General features: G+C 38.4%; 1 protein-coding gene across 3 annotated transcripts; it reads right to left on the reverse strand.

Moving 5' to 3' along the window:
• Positions 1 to 351: 351 nt before the first annotated feature.
• On the reverse strand, positions 352 to 19,744 carry PIGH (phosphatidylinositol glycan anchor biosynthesis class H). Of its 3 annotated transcripts, XR_014491297.1 has the most exons (6): positions 19,537 to 19,744; positions 17,259 to 17,468; positions 16,633 to 16,716; positions 15,168 to 15,376; positions 1,265 to 1,324; positions 352 to 388 (listed from the first exon to the last, which is right to left on the reverse strand). XR_014491297.1 is itself a non-coding variant. In XM_083353262.1 (4 exons), exons 1-4 carry the CDS (start codon positions 19,714 to 19,716, stop codon positions 15,296 to 15,298), a joined length of 555 nt encoding a protein of 184 aa, XP_083209388.1. In that variant the 5' UTR covers positions 19,717 to 19,744; the 3' UTR covers positions 14,411 to 15,295. The 3 variants fall into 3 exon arrangements, 2 of the variants coding, with proteins under 2 accessions (XP_083209388.1, XP_083209389.1); XM_083353262.1 differs by lacking the exons at positions 352 to 388; positions 1,265 to 1,324 and having other exon boundaries at positions 14,411 to 15,376; XM_083353263.1 differs by lacking the exons at positions 352 to 388; positions 1,265 to 1,324 and having other exon boundaries at positions 14,411 to 15,376; positions 17,259 to 17,387; positions 19,537 to 19,739.

The raw sequence follows: 19,744 nt of genomic DNA on the forward strand, positions 1-19,744 counted from the left end.
CTGATTGAACCGCATGTACAGTTCAACATGAGCCAGGTAATGGGTCAAGGTTTCGGGGCGGCGGGTCTCGAATTCCCCCTGCTTTTACATTTTGAATTCCAGATGCAACAACTGGAGCAAAGAAAAAATGAGGCAGAATAGAGAGCTGAATACAGTATGCAGAAAAACAGACAAGAAAAGGTTTTGCTCTTCAAGGTATATATATTCATTTATTTCTGCTCCATGTTTGCTTTTAGCTACACCCAGGATTAGTGAAGCAGGCTTTATAATTTACAAAGAAATGAGATTTACTTATAGGGATTACATTAGAGGGATAGTCAAAGACTAGCATCTAGTTAATTACATCCTATCAGAAGGAGAGTCCAAGATCACGTGCTTGGGTTCACATCTGAAAGAGAAGAAAGGTAGAAGGAATTAACCTCAGAGTAGCCTTCTGTTACAAAAGAACAGCAGAGTGGTAAACAAAGAGATGACACAGAATTTCTGTTTACACCCTACCCTTGTGATCAAGAGATGCTTAAGATTCAGTGCCATTCAACTTTGATGTCAACAATACTGAATCTCAAAGTACTCCTAATCTATGAAACTGATCCTCCAGACAAATACAGCTCTATCCAGAACAGATTATACTCCATCTTCAATCTAAGTAATGCCCAACAATACCTCTGCTTTATCCTGATTGTGTCTCAATAGTCTATTTCCAATTCATTGTTGTATGGGACACAGAAGCCATGTGCTTCCAGACGTAGAGAAGAAGTCTTCTCCTGATGTTTAGATTATCTCATATCAAGCCTGAGAACATGCTGTGCTGGTTAAGACGATAGAAGTTACATTCAAAAACAAATAAAGGTAAAGGTAAAGGTTCCCCCGCACATGTGTGCTAGTCGTTACCGACTCTAGGGGCCGGTGCTCATCTCCGTTTCAAAGCCGAAGAGCCAGCGCTTGTTCGAGGATGTCTCCGTGGTCATGTGGCCGGCATGACTAGATGCCAAAGGCGCACGGAACGCTGTTACCAAATACTGGGCATCAAATTGGCCCTCTAAATTTTGCATCCAAAGAGATGGAATTTTATTCACACATACTGAAAGCAGTCTGTCTCCAATGTTATATTGTTTGATAAGTTATTTCTACTGCTGTCACTTCCTAGAAAATTAGGGATCTAAGCAGAAGATAACCTAGCTATTGATATTACATTGAAAAGGCCCCACCTATTTAAAGGGAGATAGAAAAAAGCAATTGGGTGGCAGTGTAGTACAGGACTTACTTTGGGGACACTTTTACCAAAGTGGAGGTTGAGAGATTGCTGTACCAGTAGCATCACCAACTTCAATATCCAGGGAGAAAAGGGCATTTTTTAAAGAAATGCTTTAATTAAATTTGACACAGACTTAATACACAGTGTGGTGTTACCAGCCAATAGGCAGGTATGTTCTGACTCAGCAACAGACAGTGAACGTTAAGGAGTTGCCTGCTGAGTTTGAATGCTTGCATTTTCTTTCCCTGTTTGAGTTTGAAGATGTGGTTGATTCGTTCCCTGCACCCCCTGCTGCTTTCGTCCTCAAATAAGGGAACCACCTGGTCATATCTCTCCCTGGTTATTCAGAATCTCCAACATAGAATCAACATTGAAGAATCAGACAAGTGGCAAAATCTTTCATTAGGCTATAATTATTCTAAGCTCAAACAAAAACCCTGCATCTAGTTCAGTAGGAAGTGCTTTCTGGCTAGGATGTCGAGCAGTTTTGCCTTTTGGAGCCAGTGTTGGGAGAGGCTATTTGCTAAAGGAGACATGAATTAAGAGGAGAGAGCATGGCGTTCTCCACCTTTGGAACAAAACATCTACTGATCCATAACTGATGCCATACAAAAATTCACATCCAACCTGGATTTTGCTTTAGCAGTTTGTAGCTTTAAAGCAGAAATCCAGACTAGTAGAGGAAACATCCTAAAAGGTCAAGAATATTCTTACGAAATAACAAATACCTCAGTTCTTAAGTGATCTTATGGGAATCTGCTCTTTCTTCAGTAAAGGCCAAATTAAAGTAATATTGGAAGAAGAAGAAAAATTGCCAAGGACTATCACAAAGAGCATCCCAAATGCTCCCCCTTTTTTCAACAGCCACAGGAATAATTTGTGATGTCAGAAGATTCCTGTCACCACTGAATTAAATGCACTACTTGGACTAATGCAGATCCTCTAGAAAACAATAGAAGATCCTTTACAGCTTATGAGTTTATGAAAGGAACTCAAACGCTCAAAACTCTAAAACACATCCCCGTCGTAACAATTACTTTCCCTTCTGAAAAGCTATCAAAATACAGTGTCCTCTTCTCCTAAGCAACGGTGGCTAACAGTCCTGACTTACTTTATCGAAAGTTCCTCTGAATTAAAATAAATAGCTCATTTCCAAATTTGTGTTTGCCATTAAAGGGGAGGGTTTATAGTTAGGGTGGCAGAATGTACAGTATATAATCCTGACACCTCTAGTTAATTATATTAATTATTGGGTGATATAATAGACTCTCTGCTCTGAAATTCTGTCGTATTGGATATTTATGGATTCTGTGTCAGCTTTCATGCTTGGGGGAAAAACCAAGAGAGAAGAGAAGAGAAAAAGAAGGAAAGAAGAGAAAAAAGACTGTGCCAGATGACATGACTGGAGAGAAAGGGTAGAAAATGAAATTACACGTATATGCAGACCAGTTAAGATTTCTGGTTTGGAAGAGAGAAAAAGGTCCATGGGTGGCTTGCCAGGAAGAAGGGAAGAGAAGACCCACGAAGAGGACATCTATACCAAAGATCCAACACAGGAAGGAAGGGTTCACCAGTTATTGGCAAAACTCTAGTCTCTGTGGAAGAACTGGATAGAAGACCTGAGAGAGATTCTGTCTCCAGTGGAAAAGCAGATGATGTTTGGCTGAGCAGATCCAGGAGAAAGTCAAGCTGTGCTGAGCAGACTACAGTAAAAATCTAGCCCATTCCTTACTTTTCATTTTCTCTTAATAAGCCTCAAAGGGGGAGGGAGCGAGAGACCCAGAGGGGGATAGTCACTGGGAGAAAAACTTAAATCTGACACCAGGGGAATACCAGAATTGCAGTGCACAAATCTGTTATACACACTTGTTGTAAATAGCTTCATGTAAATAGTTAAAGGCAGGGACGTGGTGGCTCAGTGGGTTAGGATGCTGAGCTTGTTGATCAGAAGGTCGGCAGTTTGGCGGGTCGAATCCCAAGTGCCGCGTAACAGAGTGAGCGCCTGTTACTCATCCCAGCTTCTGCCAACCTAGCAGTTCGAAAGCACGTAAAAATGCAAGTAGAAAAATAGGGACCACTACGGTGGGAAGGTAACAGCGTTCTGTGCGCCTTTGGCGTCTAGTCATGCCAGCCACATGACCACGGAGATGTCCTCGGACAAGCGCTGGCTCTTCAGCTTTGAAACGGAGATGAGCACTGGCCCCTAGAGTCAGAAACGATAGCACACATGTGCGGGGGAACCTTTACCTTTACCTAAATAGTTAAAAAGCACAAAAGCTTCCATTCTCTTTTTTTTCTCTGTCAGTTGTCAAAGCAAAGTACATTCAAGTTCAAAAAAGAGTCCCGTCACCATGTGATATACAGCTATGCAACAATTGTGTAAGGTAGCTATTTTGCAAAATGTTCAAGACTATTGAAGTCTTTTATTGCTGCTACTTTTATGGTATTTGTCTTATATTTCTAATGGAAACAGCTAAGAGCAGAATAAGCTAAAATTGTTCAGGAAAAAGCTGTGGATATTAAAGGCTAGGTGACAGCTAAATTAAGAGAGGTAATAGCTATTGTTAATCTGCAAATATACATAGATGCCTTGTGTCAGCCTTGAAAGGAATTCCAGACAGGAAGTACACTCAAAAGTACTAGGTCTAAGTTTATTGTAAGGTTACCTTAACAGAATCTTGCAGGTTCAAAGTACCTCCACCTCCACTTTTACAGTCTTTTCTGAGACATTTACTATGCCCACATTTCTTCTAAGGACTCAGTTGCTACTTGTCAGACATTTGTCTAGTCCACATTTTTGCCTTGCAAGGTCATTCCCTCATATTACACATTGATACAAAATAGACTTGCATTGCCACTTCTAAGAAGCATCAAGGGGAGGGCTTTGATTGTGCAGGCACAGCTACCATCTTGGTTTTTTTGATTCCACTCTACAAACACCTCAAGGATGAGTAACCAGGCAAACCAATAGTGTTTCCTTCTTGTTCCATACAATAAACTATTGTTACTAAAATACACAATCACAAATATTTCCACTTATGCCTTCTCTAATCAACTAAACTTCCTACAGGATGTAGTTGAGAGAAACTCCACTGATCCTATCTCCTTCACCTCTTAGTATCAATATTACAATTATTATGAGTTCTTCTCCCAAACTATCCCACTCTCTATTTATAAGCATCTATGCGATGAAGCCTTCCAGTGACCTACTTCTTAGAACTGCCATTGTAAAGTTATTCAGGTTATTGTATGACACAGTTGAAGAAAATAGACTGTTCAGTTCTTGTCTTCCTTCTAAGCTTCTCCAGGCTATGACTTTGGCCTTGTAAACATGCTAGTCTTCCAACTTAAATAATACTTCAGTGATTGTTTAGAAAACTGCTTAGCTACAGAGAGACAAACAAAAACAATTTTCCTAAAACCTAGGAAAGACTTTTACAATTTCAATAAAGCTCCTTATTAAATGGGAGGTCTAGGCAACTAACTCGTTAAACAACAATACTGTATTTCACTGCTGGGATTGGTAAAGCTGAAAGAGCAAATCAAAGCCTTCCAAGAAGCTCTGAAAGGTAAATGAGTGTACTATTATTATTAACAAGGAAATGGGGAAACAAGAAATCTTAATTGTTTGTAATGCCTTCATCATTGTTCTGTGCAGTGGTGTAGGAGAAATAAGACTAATTATAGCTACATGGCAGTTTTACTGTCAGCAAACTGTACAATTTCATCATTCAACTAGTATTATTTTTAACAAACTTTCAGAAGCTGGTTGTACAATGTATTTTTGCTTTCATAATGCTAAATTCAGCCCTTTCAGTCTGCTGTAAAAGCTGTTATTGTGTCACAGGGAGAACAACTTAGAACTTTCATTATCCTTTTTTCCCCTCTTCCCTTTCCCATCAAACTGATAGGAGCAAAGCTAAATGGAGAAAAATTACTGTCCCTTTTTTGGTTAATAAAAACAGGGGAAATGGAACCTTAAGGAGGAAAGGGTATCTTAATTCCAGCAACAGGTCATCTGTCCTGATTTAGACTATTTTTTTACCACTTTACAACTCCCAAAACACAGAATTGTCTGTTGAAGATAGGATTTTCAAGATGTGTAATAAAAGGGATGATAACTACACCCACTCAAAAGAGAAACTGAGGCTCAGGGAAACTCAGGGCAAGAAGATCTGAGCTCCAAAATTTGGAGAATCACCAGCTGTCAGCAAAGTGGAAGACTTTTCTGTATCTCTTGAGTGCCCTCTTGTGGTGTCTAGAGTTTTGTGGCCAAGATCTGATAGCCCGCAGTTGGTAGGCAATGTTGACTTATGATTCGTGGACTTCATCTCCCAGAATTCCTGAGCCAGCATGGTTGGCTCAGGAATTCTGGGAGTTGAAGTCCACAAGTCATAAAAGAGCCAACGTTGCCTACCCTGCACCTAGAGAAAATATCTTTGCAGGGAATTGGGCAAGTCTTTGAACACATTTAAAATAAAATCTAAACATAAATCTAAATACATTCTAATTACTTATGGCCACTAAATCAGAGTGCATAGGGCTTACTTTATGGAACTCTGCAACACTCACATTCCCCACTCTGTGACAAGATCATTTCTTCTCTTTCTCTTGCAAGACAAACATATTTCTCCTAAAATATCTTATTAGAAGGGAGGGAGATTACATTATAATCAATTGGATAGGTATTTTTTTACTTTACCAGAGACTCTAAAATTTGCCTTGCTAGCTCCATGAATGGAGATTAAATGCATATGCAAAGTTTGCAGCATCTGAAGAAGAAAATACTAATACATATGTTGTTGATAGCAAGATTTGGTAGAATAGATGTGAAGCTCTCTAAAATATTATTTAAAATAATGTATGTAGATTATCCAGAAGAGCTCAAATAATAGGTGGATTATATACCACAATGGCAGCATAAATGTAAAGAAGAATAAAGTGTCTGTATGAAATCATTTAATAAGCTGTGCATTTTAGACACCTGTTCAAAATTTGATTACTGGTGAAATATAATGCATGGCCAGGAATTGCCAGTATCATAGACAATAGAGGACGTTTGGATCTCTGGACAGTGTCTTGAAGAACTTGGGCCTTGTTAAGACTTGTGCTCTTTTCTACACCCTTTGGAAAGGCTAGTTTTTTGGTTGAAAATCAAAACCCCAGCACAGCTGTTGTGTAATAGAAGAAATACACATTTGCTGATAGATTCTGCCATACAAAAGTATAGTAGCTAAAACAAAAGACTCTGCTACAATAGTCTCCTTTCAGATTAGGAATAAATCCGCATGGACTCTTTCCTCAGCATAAGGATAGCTCACAAATATGTCACAAAGACACATCCTTGTGCATCTTTCTGTGTCATCATGTGGCTAATACCTGGTTGAGAAATAATTGGGGCACCTTAAGGCTGAAGGCTAGACTGAAGTCAAACAATTCCAGAAGGAATCAGTGGGAAGGCCCCGCTGAACTGATGCTATGACAACTGCATGGACATGTCCCTGTGGTCTCCATCCTGCTTCCAGATGGTTTTGCTTCCAGTCAAGTGAAAAGTGAAGGAGCAAGGCAATTTGCCGAGATAAACAAAACCTATCACCATTTGTGTTTCTTCATCAGACTTATCAGTCTTCCCGTTTTTGTTCGGGGATCCGGACAAGTTTCCTTGCCAATGTTTTTTTTCTTGTGACATTAATACACTTATATTGTAAAGGATTGATGTGAACCTGTTCTCTGGAGAAAACCTGTAATCAGATATAATGAATGCAAGACATATATGCTATTATATTCCTCACAAAGGTCAAATTTATTTTATAGTATGTTTTATTATGTGTTTTGCTATTTGCTTACTTAAAATGCAGCCATTTCCTTGTTTGGTTATAATAAGGTAAAAGTAAAGGTTTTACCTGTCCAGCTGTGTCTAACTCTAGGGTGTGGTACTCATCTCCATTTCTTAGCAAAGAGAGCCAGCATTGTCCGAAGACATTTCCGTGGTCACGTGGCCAACATGACTATACACCAAGGCGCACAGAACACTTTTACCTTCTCGCTGAAGTGGTACCTATTTATCTACTCACATTTGCATGCTTTCATACTGCTAGGTTGTCAGGAGCTGGAGCAAGTAACAGGAGCTCATCCCGTTACACAACGTTTGGGTTTTGAACTGGGGTTTCAGCTTTAATTGCTGAGCCATCATGCCCACTATTTGGTTATAACTGTAATAAGCAAAAGATAATAACCATAAATTATGGTTTCTGAACCGTAGGGGCAGCTTACCTTTAAATTTTTATTTCTAGTATGCCCATTAGCTTGTTGGCTTTTTTCCTCTAGGCTATTTACACTAGAGTAAAACCAAGGCAGAAGTGGATTACTCCTGTGATTTGAAGAAGATTATGAGGTTTATGGTAAAGGATTCCTTTCTTACACTGCATCATCATTATTCACCCTACAGAGCAGAGTCCTGTATCTACCTATAGGCACCAGCCAGGAGAAGGTGTGAAGGATGAACTGACCCCAAGGAACTTGGAATGTAAAACAGAGGAGACCCTATTTTTATTGACTAATCCAGAGAAGTGACTAGATGTCAGATCAGTATATCATTAAATTCATTGCTACCATATCTCTTTTTTCCTTAATTTAGGAACAAGTGTTGCTTCTTCCATTGGCTAATAATAGTCTGGAAGAGTTTCATCAATTAGGCTGACAGAGGAAAGTTTTAAATCTCCTCCTTCAACATATTCTGTACTTGGGTGCCAGAATTTATAATTAGTTTAATTTTGAAAGAGGGGGCAGGAGGGAGAGAGAGAGAGGATACACACACCCCCAAATGTTTGGGGGGGGAACTGGTAATGAGTATGGCTACTGTAGCAAGATTTTCTCTTTATGTGTTATATTTGCAGTAGCAATATGCAGTAGCAGGAACTGTTTTGGGAGATCCCCAGTGCTACGTTTTCAAAACATCCTTGCTCTAGCTCTGTTGCTACCACCTGGTGATATTGTGGGCACTACCATATAAGGCTGGGGTGCTGTACTTGTCTTGACACCATGCTTTGGTGATCACATATTCTTCTCCCCTTGGGAAGCTGATCTGTTTTTATTTTTTCACCTCAGTTACAGCCTCTCCCCCCCACCCCTTTCTCTCTCTCTTGCCTTATGCAACTCTGGAGCTTTTCAGGGTTTGAGGCTAGACTGTTTTTTCATACATAAGAACCCTAGGCTTACCCTGCTTCCTACTTTCCTGTCATAGATTTCACAGGCAATCTTATTAAGAGCCTGATCTTAATCTTTTTAGTGCAGTGTTTCTCAATCTTGGCAACTTTTAAGATAGGTGGACTTTAACACCCTACTGGGAACTCTGGGGTTGAAGTCCACATGTCTTAAAATTGCCAAGGTTGAGATACACTGTTCTAATGAGTTTCTAGCAAAACAAACCAAGTACCCACCTTAATTTTCCTCGCTGCACCAAACTCTAGCCTGAACCCTTGACCCAGCCTCTATCCTCAAAAAATACATTACTTTCTCCTCCTGTCCCTTATGGGCTGTACATCATTCAGTGATTATGCTGAAAGTTCCTTCAATAATTGTTGAGCTTGAGAAACAAATAGCAAAAGTTATAAAAAGCAGAAGTGAGATTGATACAGTATGTTTATTGCTGAAGCCAGTTGAAGAATTATACCTGGTTGTGTAGACTAAAGTTTATTATTGTACCTGACACCAATCAAGGATACTTGATTGTACTACCTTGCAGCAGCATCCAATACCAGTTGCCCAAATCTGGGCACCCCAATGAGCAGTTAATTGAGAAGCTATTGGATGCTGAAAGTGATCCAGGTAAGTAAAATACATTTTTGAGGAATAGTGACAAGACTATTTGTGAGTCAGAGTCAGAATGATGCATTATAAAATATTTCTGATATTTTTCTAGTAAATGTTATAGGTTCTGTCTACATATGTCCATCAATTGTTTCAATATTCTGTGCTAGTTCTGTTTCATTTATTTGTGTAACAAAATACTCTCTGCTACAGCTGAGACTTTTATCAAATTCTACTTCTTTGCATATCCAAATTCTATTTCCTGATAATTATAACACACAGCAGAATATTATATTATTTCAAAAGGTGTCTTCCAATTAACATTCATATGGCAAAGAAATCATACTCCAACTGCATTCTGAAATGAGATCTTCCATGAAAGCTACGTGTTGTGTTTTACTAAATAAATAAAGACATCCTAAGACCAAAGATATTTGTGAACTTGTACAAACATCTATATTTTCTAATTCTTTGGCAAGAGTTTCAGTGTTTATTTGCAAGTTACCTTATCTTGTGCTACTAGATAAAGATAGTTTATTGCTTTCTTCTGTCCACTAATTTAGAGTATCCTTTCTGGAAACACCATATGCTGTGTTACAGCAAGGATGGCCTGCAGACCTGTCTCACCACAGAGTCTTCAGAAACATTACAAACAGAAGCCAGCAAACTCTCCAAGGAATTAAAGAAACAGTATGATTATCTAAATATACTATTCAAACATCAGAAAAAGATAGGTGTCCAAGAAGTATCAAGAGTAAATTCAGAATAAAATATGCCTGATTGTTATTGTATTTCCCTTCTGTTTTGTAACCCAGAATAATATTATTTAAAAAATTAAAGATGAGACCTATGTGTGCCTGTATGCTGTCTGAAGCAGCTTTCCAGAATCTTTGCTATCTTAATTCATTCAGATTCAACCTCAAAACACATCTTTGCCCTGAAGCCTTTGGCACAAGTCTCTATTTTCCATACCTTACCTATAACCATTCACAAACTAGACTTGCTGATTGGGCAGGTGAAAGAGAGAATCTGACAACTGAAGGATATAGTAGAAGCAGGGCTTTTTTTTCTCATAGAACGCTCAGAACGGAGTTCCGGCACCTTTTTTGGATAGAACCTTGTAGGGTAGGCAAGGCAGGTTGTATGACATGTGTGAGTTCCGGCACCTTTTTCTTTTACAAAAAAAGCACTGAGTAGAAGTCAGCCTTATTGAAACTTGATCTAGAATCCAACCCCATGTGTGAGCAGCTGAAACAACCAGAGTCTGCAGATTTGGCCAGAATAGAAAGATTGTTCGATCAGTTTTCTTATATAATTATTTTTGTTTTTGTTTTCCTCTTGTTTCTTTATTGCTTCCCTCCGGAAGGGCCTCTTTTCTGACCAAGTTTAAAGTGTATCCTGATATTAGTTTTTGCTTGCGTCTAACCTTGACTTTCTCAGTTCATGTGCTTCTCCTTGTCCCTCTGCCAGCTGTTTATCAATGTCATAGTGGAAGCTCCCTGTATTGATCAGCATGTGACACTAACAGCATTACAGTTCTGCTTTATCCTTAATGAACGGCAGAATGAAATCTATTGCTAGCTAATTAAAAAGACCAACTGAGAGGTCTGGAACTACCCAGTGAACGTTCTTCTGACTTTCCTGCCTGGCAACACAAAGTAGCCTTTGATATGCTGATGGTTCTGTGTCAAAGTTAAAGGACCTATCAGATGGCAACGTCTTCATATGACACATTACAGTACTCTAGTGACAGAGAATAGATTCTGACTGGGCTGGTCCTGTCAAAGTAATGATAGCACAGTCTCACATGGTTAATTTAAAATAATTTGTACAAGTATTTCCTGAACAGGATCTTTAGGAGTGAGAACGTGAACACTTGTCCATTATATCAACAACCGATGACGTTAAAATGTAACTATACTGAATAAATTTTGTGATGAGGACTTAGAGACATTAATTATCAATTGCAAACTGTTTTATTGCCCACAAGAGTTTTCCTCATTTATTCTGGCTGCTACGTACATTCCACTTTACCTTGCATAAACAATGCATTACAAACTCTACCTGACCAGATTCTGTGGGCTGAAGAAAGATACCCAGACTCCTTTCTCACCATATTAGGAGATTTCAACAGTGCTAGTTTAAGCCAAGAGTTTGGACTGAGGCAATGTTAAAGGTATAGGTTTGCCTTGTTTGCACAGATTGGAACATTTTTGAAACTACCTCTGCAGACTTGGATGAACTCACAGATAACTGCTGGGTTGGGCTATGTCCAGTATGCTGATAACACCCAGTTGTGTATCTGAATCCTGACTTAACCAAGTGATGCTGCAAGATAGTCACCAAGCACCCTACATGCGATCGTAGAGATGTTGAAGTTAAAGGACAGCTGGAACTTCAAGAACTGATCATAATTACCACTCGTTCAGCACTGTTCTAACTTTGAACCAAACTACCTGTATTTGGCAGCCCGCATCTGGAGATTATATTCTTTAATCCTAAATAGGATTACACTTCTTGGAGCTGTTGTATTACTGGGAATTCTTTGTGGACTGGGAATTCTTTGTGGAATTCCTGCTGAACAGGTGCCAGCTGTAGCCAAGACAGCCTTTGCATAGATTTGTCGTGCAGGCCAATTTTAACTTTTCTGAAAGGGTATACTTTGGGCAGTAATGCTTTGGTCATCTCATATATAATTTCAATAGCATGTGTTGCATATGGGACTGCCATTGAAGACCATTTGGAAGCTACAGGCGGTCCAAAATGTAGAACCCAGGCAGTTATGAACCATCCTTGGGTTTGTCAATAACCTGATTTGGGAACAGCACTAGTTATCAATAGGCTTCTGGGTGACACTGAGACTGGTTATTTCAGGTCTATCTACCAACCATGGCATATGCCCATCCTGTTTGATCCGAGAGTCAGTAGATAAAATAGTATAATTTTATGAGGTCCAGGAACTATGCCCTCCATTCCTGCCCTTTGGAACAGCATTTCCCCTGAGGTCTGTATTTCACTGTCCTGGCCTTATTTTAGAAAAGCTCTTATGACCTGATTTCCCCACCCCCACCCCAGGCCTTGGGCTAATTTTGAGTCCTTCTTGGAAATATTTTTTTTCTTTTGTTGTAATTGTCTTTTGTTAATTTGTTGTTTTTAATCTCTTTAATTGTACACACACCCTAAGGTGGTTTTGAATCCCCAATGGAGCTAACATATTTTATTCAAAATACAATAAATAAAAAAAATTGAGAGAACCACTATGTTCAAGCAAAAGAATGAAAGCTAAGCCTGCAATGCAGTGTACCCTTGACAGTATGTGGTGCTTACTTCAAGTAAATAAGCACGACATCTAGTTACATGGGCGATATTTCGACCGTTTTACATCCGTTTAAGCTATGTGCAAAGGATGTACATGTGAATCAATTACATATCTTGTGGTCCAAAGTCAGGAAATGAAACAATAGGTCAAGGCCATGAGAAGCTAAATATTTGGAGAAGAATCCAAGTCTAGTGATAAGAGCAGGTGAGCAACACAAGTTAGATAGGTTTGTGAAATGTTTTCTTTCGTACGTTTTAAGGAAAGCAGGGTTAGAATATGTAAAAGTTGCTTAAATCATAGCTCAGGTATTGTAATGTAGGCTTGTGTATTGCTCAGATTTGGGGGTATGTGTATGTATATATGTGTGTATGTATGTGTATATACACACAGGCACACAAACACACACACAAGTCAGTTTCACTGAAATACATCTTTCCCACTGATGTATTTTAATGCACATGACAAAATAAAAAATGAATTTCATAAAATACTTTGGGGATTTAGCAACATTATGAAAAAATCTAGATATATTGTGCAAGACAGAGCAAGACATTCACCAACCAGATAATCCCTTGGCTTGCACCATATAATTGTATTTTCTTTTTGGTCACAAGTACATTCTTTCTCGAGTGCCGTGTAACAGAGTGAGCGCCTGTTACCCGTCCCAGCTTCTGCCAACCTAGCAGTTCGAAAGCATGTAAAAATGCAAGTAGAAAAATAGGGACCACTACGGTGGGAAGAAAACAGCGTTCCGTGTGCCTTTGGCGTCTAGTCATGCTGGCCACATGACCACGGAGACGTCCTCGGACAAGCGCTGGCTCTTCGGCTTTGAAACAGAGATGAGCACCGGCCCCTAGAGTGGGAAACGACTAGCACGCATGTGCGGGGGAACCTTTACCTTTTTTTTACATTCTTTATAATATTGTAATCAGTTTAATTAATTTTCATTTGCCCTGATCACTATTGGCACTGATCACTTCTAAATAAAATAATTTGAGTTTTTAGTCATTTGGTACTGAGATTAGCTTTCTACAAAAAATGTAGTGATAGTTATTTTCTGGCATCCTATTTTAGATAAGAGGACGGTTAATAAATAAATATATTTAAAATGGCCTCCTTTTCCTTTTTGCCTTCCTTACAAGTTAATATTAATTTCAACCGACTAACTCTTGCATCAGAAACTAATATTTGGAATTTGGGATATCAATTTCCTGTCAAATAAAAGTACCTTTTATTACAATAGTTCTGTTAAATGTTGAAGCTAAATTTGCTTAATCTGGTAAACATCTTCATGATCTTTGAGCATTCCCCAGGGTCTTTTATGGAGTGAAAGCACAGGAACTTGAAAAAACTCTGTCCGCAAAGGAACAAGGACATTACATGTGTGGTTTAACACGCATATACAAAAGTATGCCTTGGTATGCATCTTCAGTAAAAAGCAACACATCAGTCTAAAATAAGAAATATTATTCTATCAACACGATATGGTACAATTTATTTATATCGGGTTGAAAGTTCTTCAGTTCCAGTTGTGTTTGTCATCATTATAAACTCATTTAAAATCCCCACTTCATAAATAGGAAACAGAGACTCCAATATGGAGGATAGTAGCTAGACCTCTTTTCTGGTCATTACAGGTTCTCATGTAAATAAATTATTATTATTATTATTATTATTATTATTATTATTATTATTATTATTATTAAAATTTTTATACCGCCATTCTCCCGATTATTATATATTATATAATTATTATATATTTATAGTTTGTTTCTTTTAAAGTATAGCAACTTTGACAGATTTTTTTCATTTTAGTATAGTAAAGTGTTATACTGACCATGTCACCTAGCAGCGCCCTACCTGGACATTAGAAATAACTGGTGAAAAATTACTGTTTTATAATTATGCCAATGTCCAGTACGTAAAACTGTATTCTGTATTAAGATGGAGGTGGTGTTGATAAGATTCTTTATTAAGATGGAGGTGGTGTTAATAAATTAGATTTTCAATACAATAAGAATATTTTCTTTCACTGTATTCTTTTAATAGGAGTTCTGTTTTTCAGCTTTTGGTGTAAAAATGCACTTCAGGTCTGAGCAGATGGAGCTATTGTTCAAGACGCAAGTATCTAATGTTCCAGGGGGCTTTTTTTGTAAAAACAAAGGGCATCCCCATGTCACTCAGGAAAAATTACTTTGCTTGTGAATTACATAAATACAAATATTACCTAGCAACCAAAAACTACACCTACAATTATCATAATCCACTAATACTAATATATAGTGCTTTTTTGTCAAAGAAAAAGGTGCCGGAACTCACACCTGTCATACAACCTGCCTTGCCTACCTTACAAGTTCCATCCAAAAAAGGTGCCGGAACTCCGTTCTGAGCGTTCTATGAGAAAAAAAGCCCTGCCAATATATAGTTAATGAACAAAATTAAGCCTGTAAAAGGAATACTATTGGACATAACATGTAATTCAACATTATCAGAAAACAGATTTTAATCTTCCATGGAATTTTATTTAGGAAGGGAAAAACCCTTATTCTCATCTTATTTCTGCTGAATCTTCCTTGTAGATTTCCAGTCATTTAGACAGGGTTAATTTTTGACAGAAAAAAAATTATCATTGAGTTTCTTACATGATGAGGTTGACTGAAGAAAATGTGGAACCTGGATTAGTAATTTTGTTCTGTAACATTTCTTCACAGCTGCACGTTCAAACCTTTGTCAAAAAGGCAGTAATAGTTTTTAGTTCCTTGGTGGATTTGAATATACTCTTACCTAGCTGTCAACATAACCAATTAGATTAACATGGTTGCTTTGGAAAAGCTTCATCTAATAACTTGGGGCAAAATTGTATCATTGTGGTTATTCTGTCTTGATAAGAAGTTTCACATTAAAAGCTGGTATCAAGATTTTTTCCTCTGCTCCAGGATTTCTTGGCAACTTTTGTATATGTCTACAAGGCAGTCCAGACGTGGCAGGGAGCTCTATAAATAAAAAGTATATTTTATGTGAATTTGCAGCTGAAATCATGTAAAAAATTGATACAGAACAACTGTAAAATATGGCTTCTTAGATTTTACAGGACAACCACAACAACCAATTGAACAAATTTATAAATTTTCCAAAATTGGGAATTCCTTAATAAATCAATCTTCCTTAATTCCTTCCTAAAGTTCCAATTGCACAACTCAGTTTTAATTTCTGTATGAAATTGATTTCCCAGTCTAGCCTACAGCTCCAGGATTCCATGGCAATGGCTGCTACTTCATGTTTAATTCCAATGTTTGCATACTGAACAGTGTATAAATTCATTGGATTTACTCCATATATATCTATCATTTGCTTTTCTAAATTAAACAAAAAGAATTATAGTTTTTGTTCCCAACTGTAAGTTTCTGATCCCAAGAGAAGTCTACCTGTAGATAGAGTGGGAAGAAATTAAATAGAGGGAAAAATTATTTTTTTCTGAAGTCATTAGATCCAACTGCATTATTTATTCAGCCTAGAATTCCATCTTTATTAATATAAGAAATATTATAAAATATTGCTAAAGAATAGATAATATATAATATTTACTGTTACTGAGATGTAACAATAAAAAATAATGTATCAATTATTTCTAATCTACTCACTAAGTTTCTTCCCTGGAGACTCTAGCTATTTTTGACTTCTGGAAGATCTTTTAACAGAATAAAGTCCATTTGGAAACTCTCTTTATGGAGAGCAATATCTAGAAGTTTCATAGAAAAACAGGTTAATTTAGTATAGTACGTGATTATAGAAGTGTTAATAGGCTCAGTGAGGTGGTAAATTGTATTCTTTAGAGTTGACATAACTGAGAAAAACAAGAACTTAAATGCATCAAAGGGTGCCAAGGGTTACTACTCCACCTACCTGTGCAAAATTAACTATCTAAAAAGTTCAGCAGTCAGTCCATGCTCAGCTAAGCACATCACTGTTATATCTAAAGGCATAGTTATTGCAAGTCAGTAAGTTTCAAACAAGCACATATTCTTTAACATGGGATTGAGAAAAAGATCACGTAAAATGCTGTTCTCTAACGATATTTTTAATATTTTTACAATTTCTATGTATTTTCCAGAGAAGAAATACTGAAAACAAACAAATGGCTTCCAAGAGGCATTTCAGGGGAAAAAAAACACCCATATGATTTCAGCAAAAATAAGAAATGATATCAAGCAACAAAAATCAACATCCTCAGCATATACTTTATACTTACCTGAAATAGTGGCACTACTTCAGAAACAGCATGAGGTTCAATAGGATCTTGGAGAAGGATGCACAAGTAGTAAATAACTTTTTGCTAAAAGAAATGTATAAATAGGACAGTAAAAAAACATCCCAGTTATAAAAGTCTGTTCTTAAAACACTGTGGCTTTGCATAATACTAGGTCTCTATATATTTATTTATTATTTATTTATTTAATTGCATTTCCACTCAATTTCTGATTGTTGAAACAGTTCCAAAGGTATGGTAGCTTTTAAACAGGAAGCAACTTGCAATCAGTTATTTTTTTAGAAGGCAGCAAACAAGTCTATTGCCTATACTACATATCTGCTAATTATATCAAGAATTTAACTTGTTCTCAAGTCTGGGCTATTTCTGGGACCATCCCAATCCTATTAAGATCAATAGATGGAGCTGCCTTCAGAGTTCTATTTCAAAATTAATAAGCGATGAAATAGTATTTTATGATGTAGTAGAACAAGCACATGCACAACTCTTTTTCCTCAGATTCTTCTCTCTAGGAACATAAAATGTTCAAGTATTTTTTTTTCTTTCTGAGAGATCTCTTGTTATTTTTAATACAATTTCTTAGCAGTATAGGAAAAGAGTCTCCTTACCATATAAATGGCTTCATTGATGACCACATCTTTGACCTGGTTCATCTCTATAAAGGTTGTGCTTTCTTTTCCTGATGCATAGGATGAGGTCATCTGTATTCCAAGCGAGTCAATTATCAGCAGAGACTCCTGGTCAATTTTCACAAAATGCAGGTATACAAGTAGACCAATCAATGTGATAAATATAGAAGCAGAGAGCACCATACTGTTCTGTAATGGAAAACAAGTTCTCAAATGGACAAAACAAAAGTCACCTTGTATTCTATATAATTATATACTATACTGTAATACTATAAAACACTTTCAAAGGGAGAGCTGCTCATTACCATTAAAATCTACATGAACAGCTCATGCACTACATTAAAGAGTACAAAATGAAATTATGCAGACACAATAAATAGTTGCCAATGCACAGTTGTACATCTGTTGTATATTTGTGTTTCATAAAAGAGATACTACTTGTTCTCATGCTAGAGGTAAAAATGGAACATCAAACTGTAAAAATATACATTTCTGGCAAAATAAGATGATCTTTATTTTTAAAATGAGTAGAGTTGAAGACATGACAGTGATAAATACATACAACAGAGATAAAAGGCCACAAACATCTATGAATTGTTTTTATTTACAATAGTTGTTTTTCCTGGTAGGTTCCTAATATATACAAAATCATCTGCATCTTCATTTAGAAAAAGAACCATATTAATTTTACAAGACATGATGGATTTTAGACTGAACTGCAGGTCTAGTTAAGTAACTGTAGATACATCGTAAGTTATTTGAATTAATGTTTAAAGATCCTCTTGGGAAAAAGATGAATCATGAACCATTTATCTCCTTGCAGATGAAGCGATTCCGCTCATAACGAGATTGTACATTTGCACATAAAGAGATTGTTGATGTAGTGAGATGGGCATAAGGTGATGGGGCATTAGAAGAAATGTTTTGAAATACAAGGAGATAAATGTAGAAAAGAGTTATGCTCTTTTCTCACTTTGCGGGACTTTAGTTCAACCTTCGCTCAACTGAGAGTCTTCCAGAGCCACCAGACTTCTCCCTATATCATGTGCAACCAAGATAGGAATGTTGATTGTGGATGGTGAAAGACGTATTCTAGTGATTCTGAAGAGCATGTAGAGGGAGAAAGCCCCAACTTTCTTGCTGCCAAAAGACAAATGGCCTTGAAAAATCAGGGGCCAGGGACCAAGGCGGATGGGGGTGGGGGAAGGACATGCCAGCAATGGCCTCATGTCCCATTGCTAAACTGGAGGGAAACTGGGTGGTGGGTACTACCAGGGTGGACTAGAATGGGTTGAAGACAATGCCGTGCATTAATATCTTTAGATTTAGATTTTAGATTTTATTAGATTTATATACCGCCCTTTCCCGAAGGACTCAGGGCGGTTTACAGGGCATATTAAAATCACATCAATATAAAATACAAAGTTAAAAGAGAATTAAAAGATTAAATTATCCCTGAAAATAAAACCCCAGTTAAAATTCTCAGCCTGGGTCAGAGAGCTCAAAGAGCCAAGTCTTCAGGTCCCGGCGGAATGAGCGTAGGTCAGGGGCAGTCCTGAGCTCCACGGGCAGCTGGTTCCAGAGGGCAGGCGCACCCACAGAAAAGGCCCTCTCCCTGGGTGTTATCCGCCGGCAATCTTTTACCGCCGGCACCCTGAGAAGACCCTCCCTCTGCGAGCGCACTGGACGAAGGGAACCTGATGCTTGACAAAAGGTTAGGAGAGCCACCCGCAGAAGGCGGCAGTGCCCTGGGGTTAAATGCAGCACACCAGCTCAACCATAACACCTACTTAATTCAATAGTCAGTCTTTTGCCTAGTTCAGGGGTCTTCAAACTTAGCCCTTTTATGACTTGTGGACTTCAACTCCCAGAATTCCTCAGCCAGGCATGCTGGCTGAGGAATTCTGGGAGTTGAAGTCCACAAGTCATAAAATGGCCAAGTTTGAAGACCCCTGGCCTAGCTTGACAACTTTTAAGATGTGTGGCTCAATGCAGGCTGCGGAATTCTGGGAGTTGAAGGCCACAGGTTTTTAAAGAGAAACTGTACAAGACACTAAGAGCCCAGCAGGTTCGAGCAATCTGAAAGGGGCCGGGATGGAGGGTTGGGGCGTAATGCTGCCCGCCCGCTGAATTCTTTGGGGTGGGGTGGGGGGTTCCCTCGTCATGGCGGGACATTAACTGCCCCTCACTCCCCGAGCCTGAGCGAATTTCGGGCTTCAGGACCCGCTTCGAAGACGAGCGGCGACCGGACCGGTACCTGGCTGACGACGAAGAGCCCATAAGCCACGAGCCACACGCAGCACGTGACGGCAGTCAGCGAGCCCAGCTGCAGCCGCGGGCAGCGCACCTGGAGCTCCCGACAGGAGGCGCTGTGGTGGAGGGGCCGCAGTTTGATGCGAGCCCCCGAGATCGATAGATATTCCCGCTCTTCCGCCATGTCCGAGCCGGTGAGCGAGGCGAAGGCG

This window comes from Vipera ursinii (genome assembly GCF_947247035.1).
Source record: "Vipera ursinii genome assembly, chromosome: 1".
Lineage (NCBI taxonomy): Eukaryota > Metazoa > Chordata > Lepidosauria > Squamata > Viperidae > Vipera > Vipera ursinii.

Excerpts from the sequence above, each read along its gene's own strand:
- PIGH (XM_083353262.1), bottom strand. The coding sequence starts at position 19,716 with ATGGCGGAAGAGCGGGAATATCTATCGATCTCGGGGGCTCGCATCAAA. Across the intron at positions 16,717-17,258 it reads TCAATGAAGCCATTTATATG|CAAAAAGTTATTTACTACTT; the intron begins GTAAGGAGACTC and ends CATTTCTTTTAG. Across the intron at positions 15,377-16,632 it reads AAGTAGTGCCACTATTTCAG|AGCTCCCTGCCACGTCTGGA; the intron begins GTAAGTATAAAG and ends TTTTATTTATAG.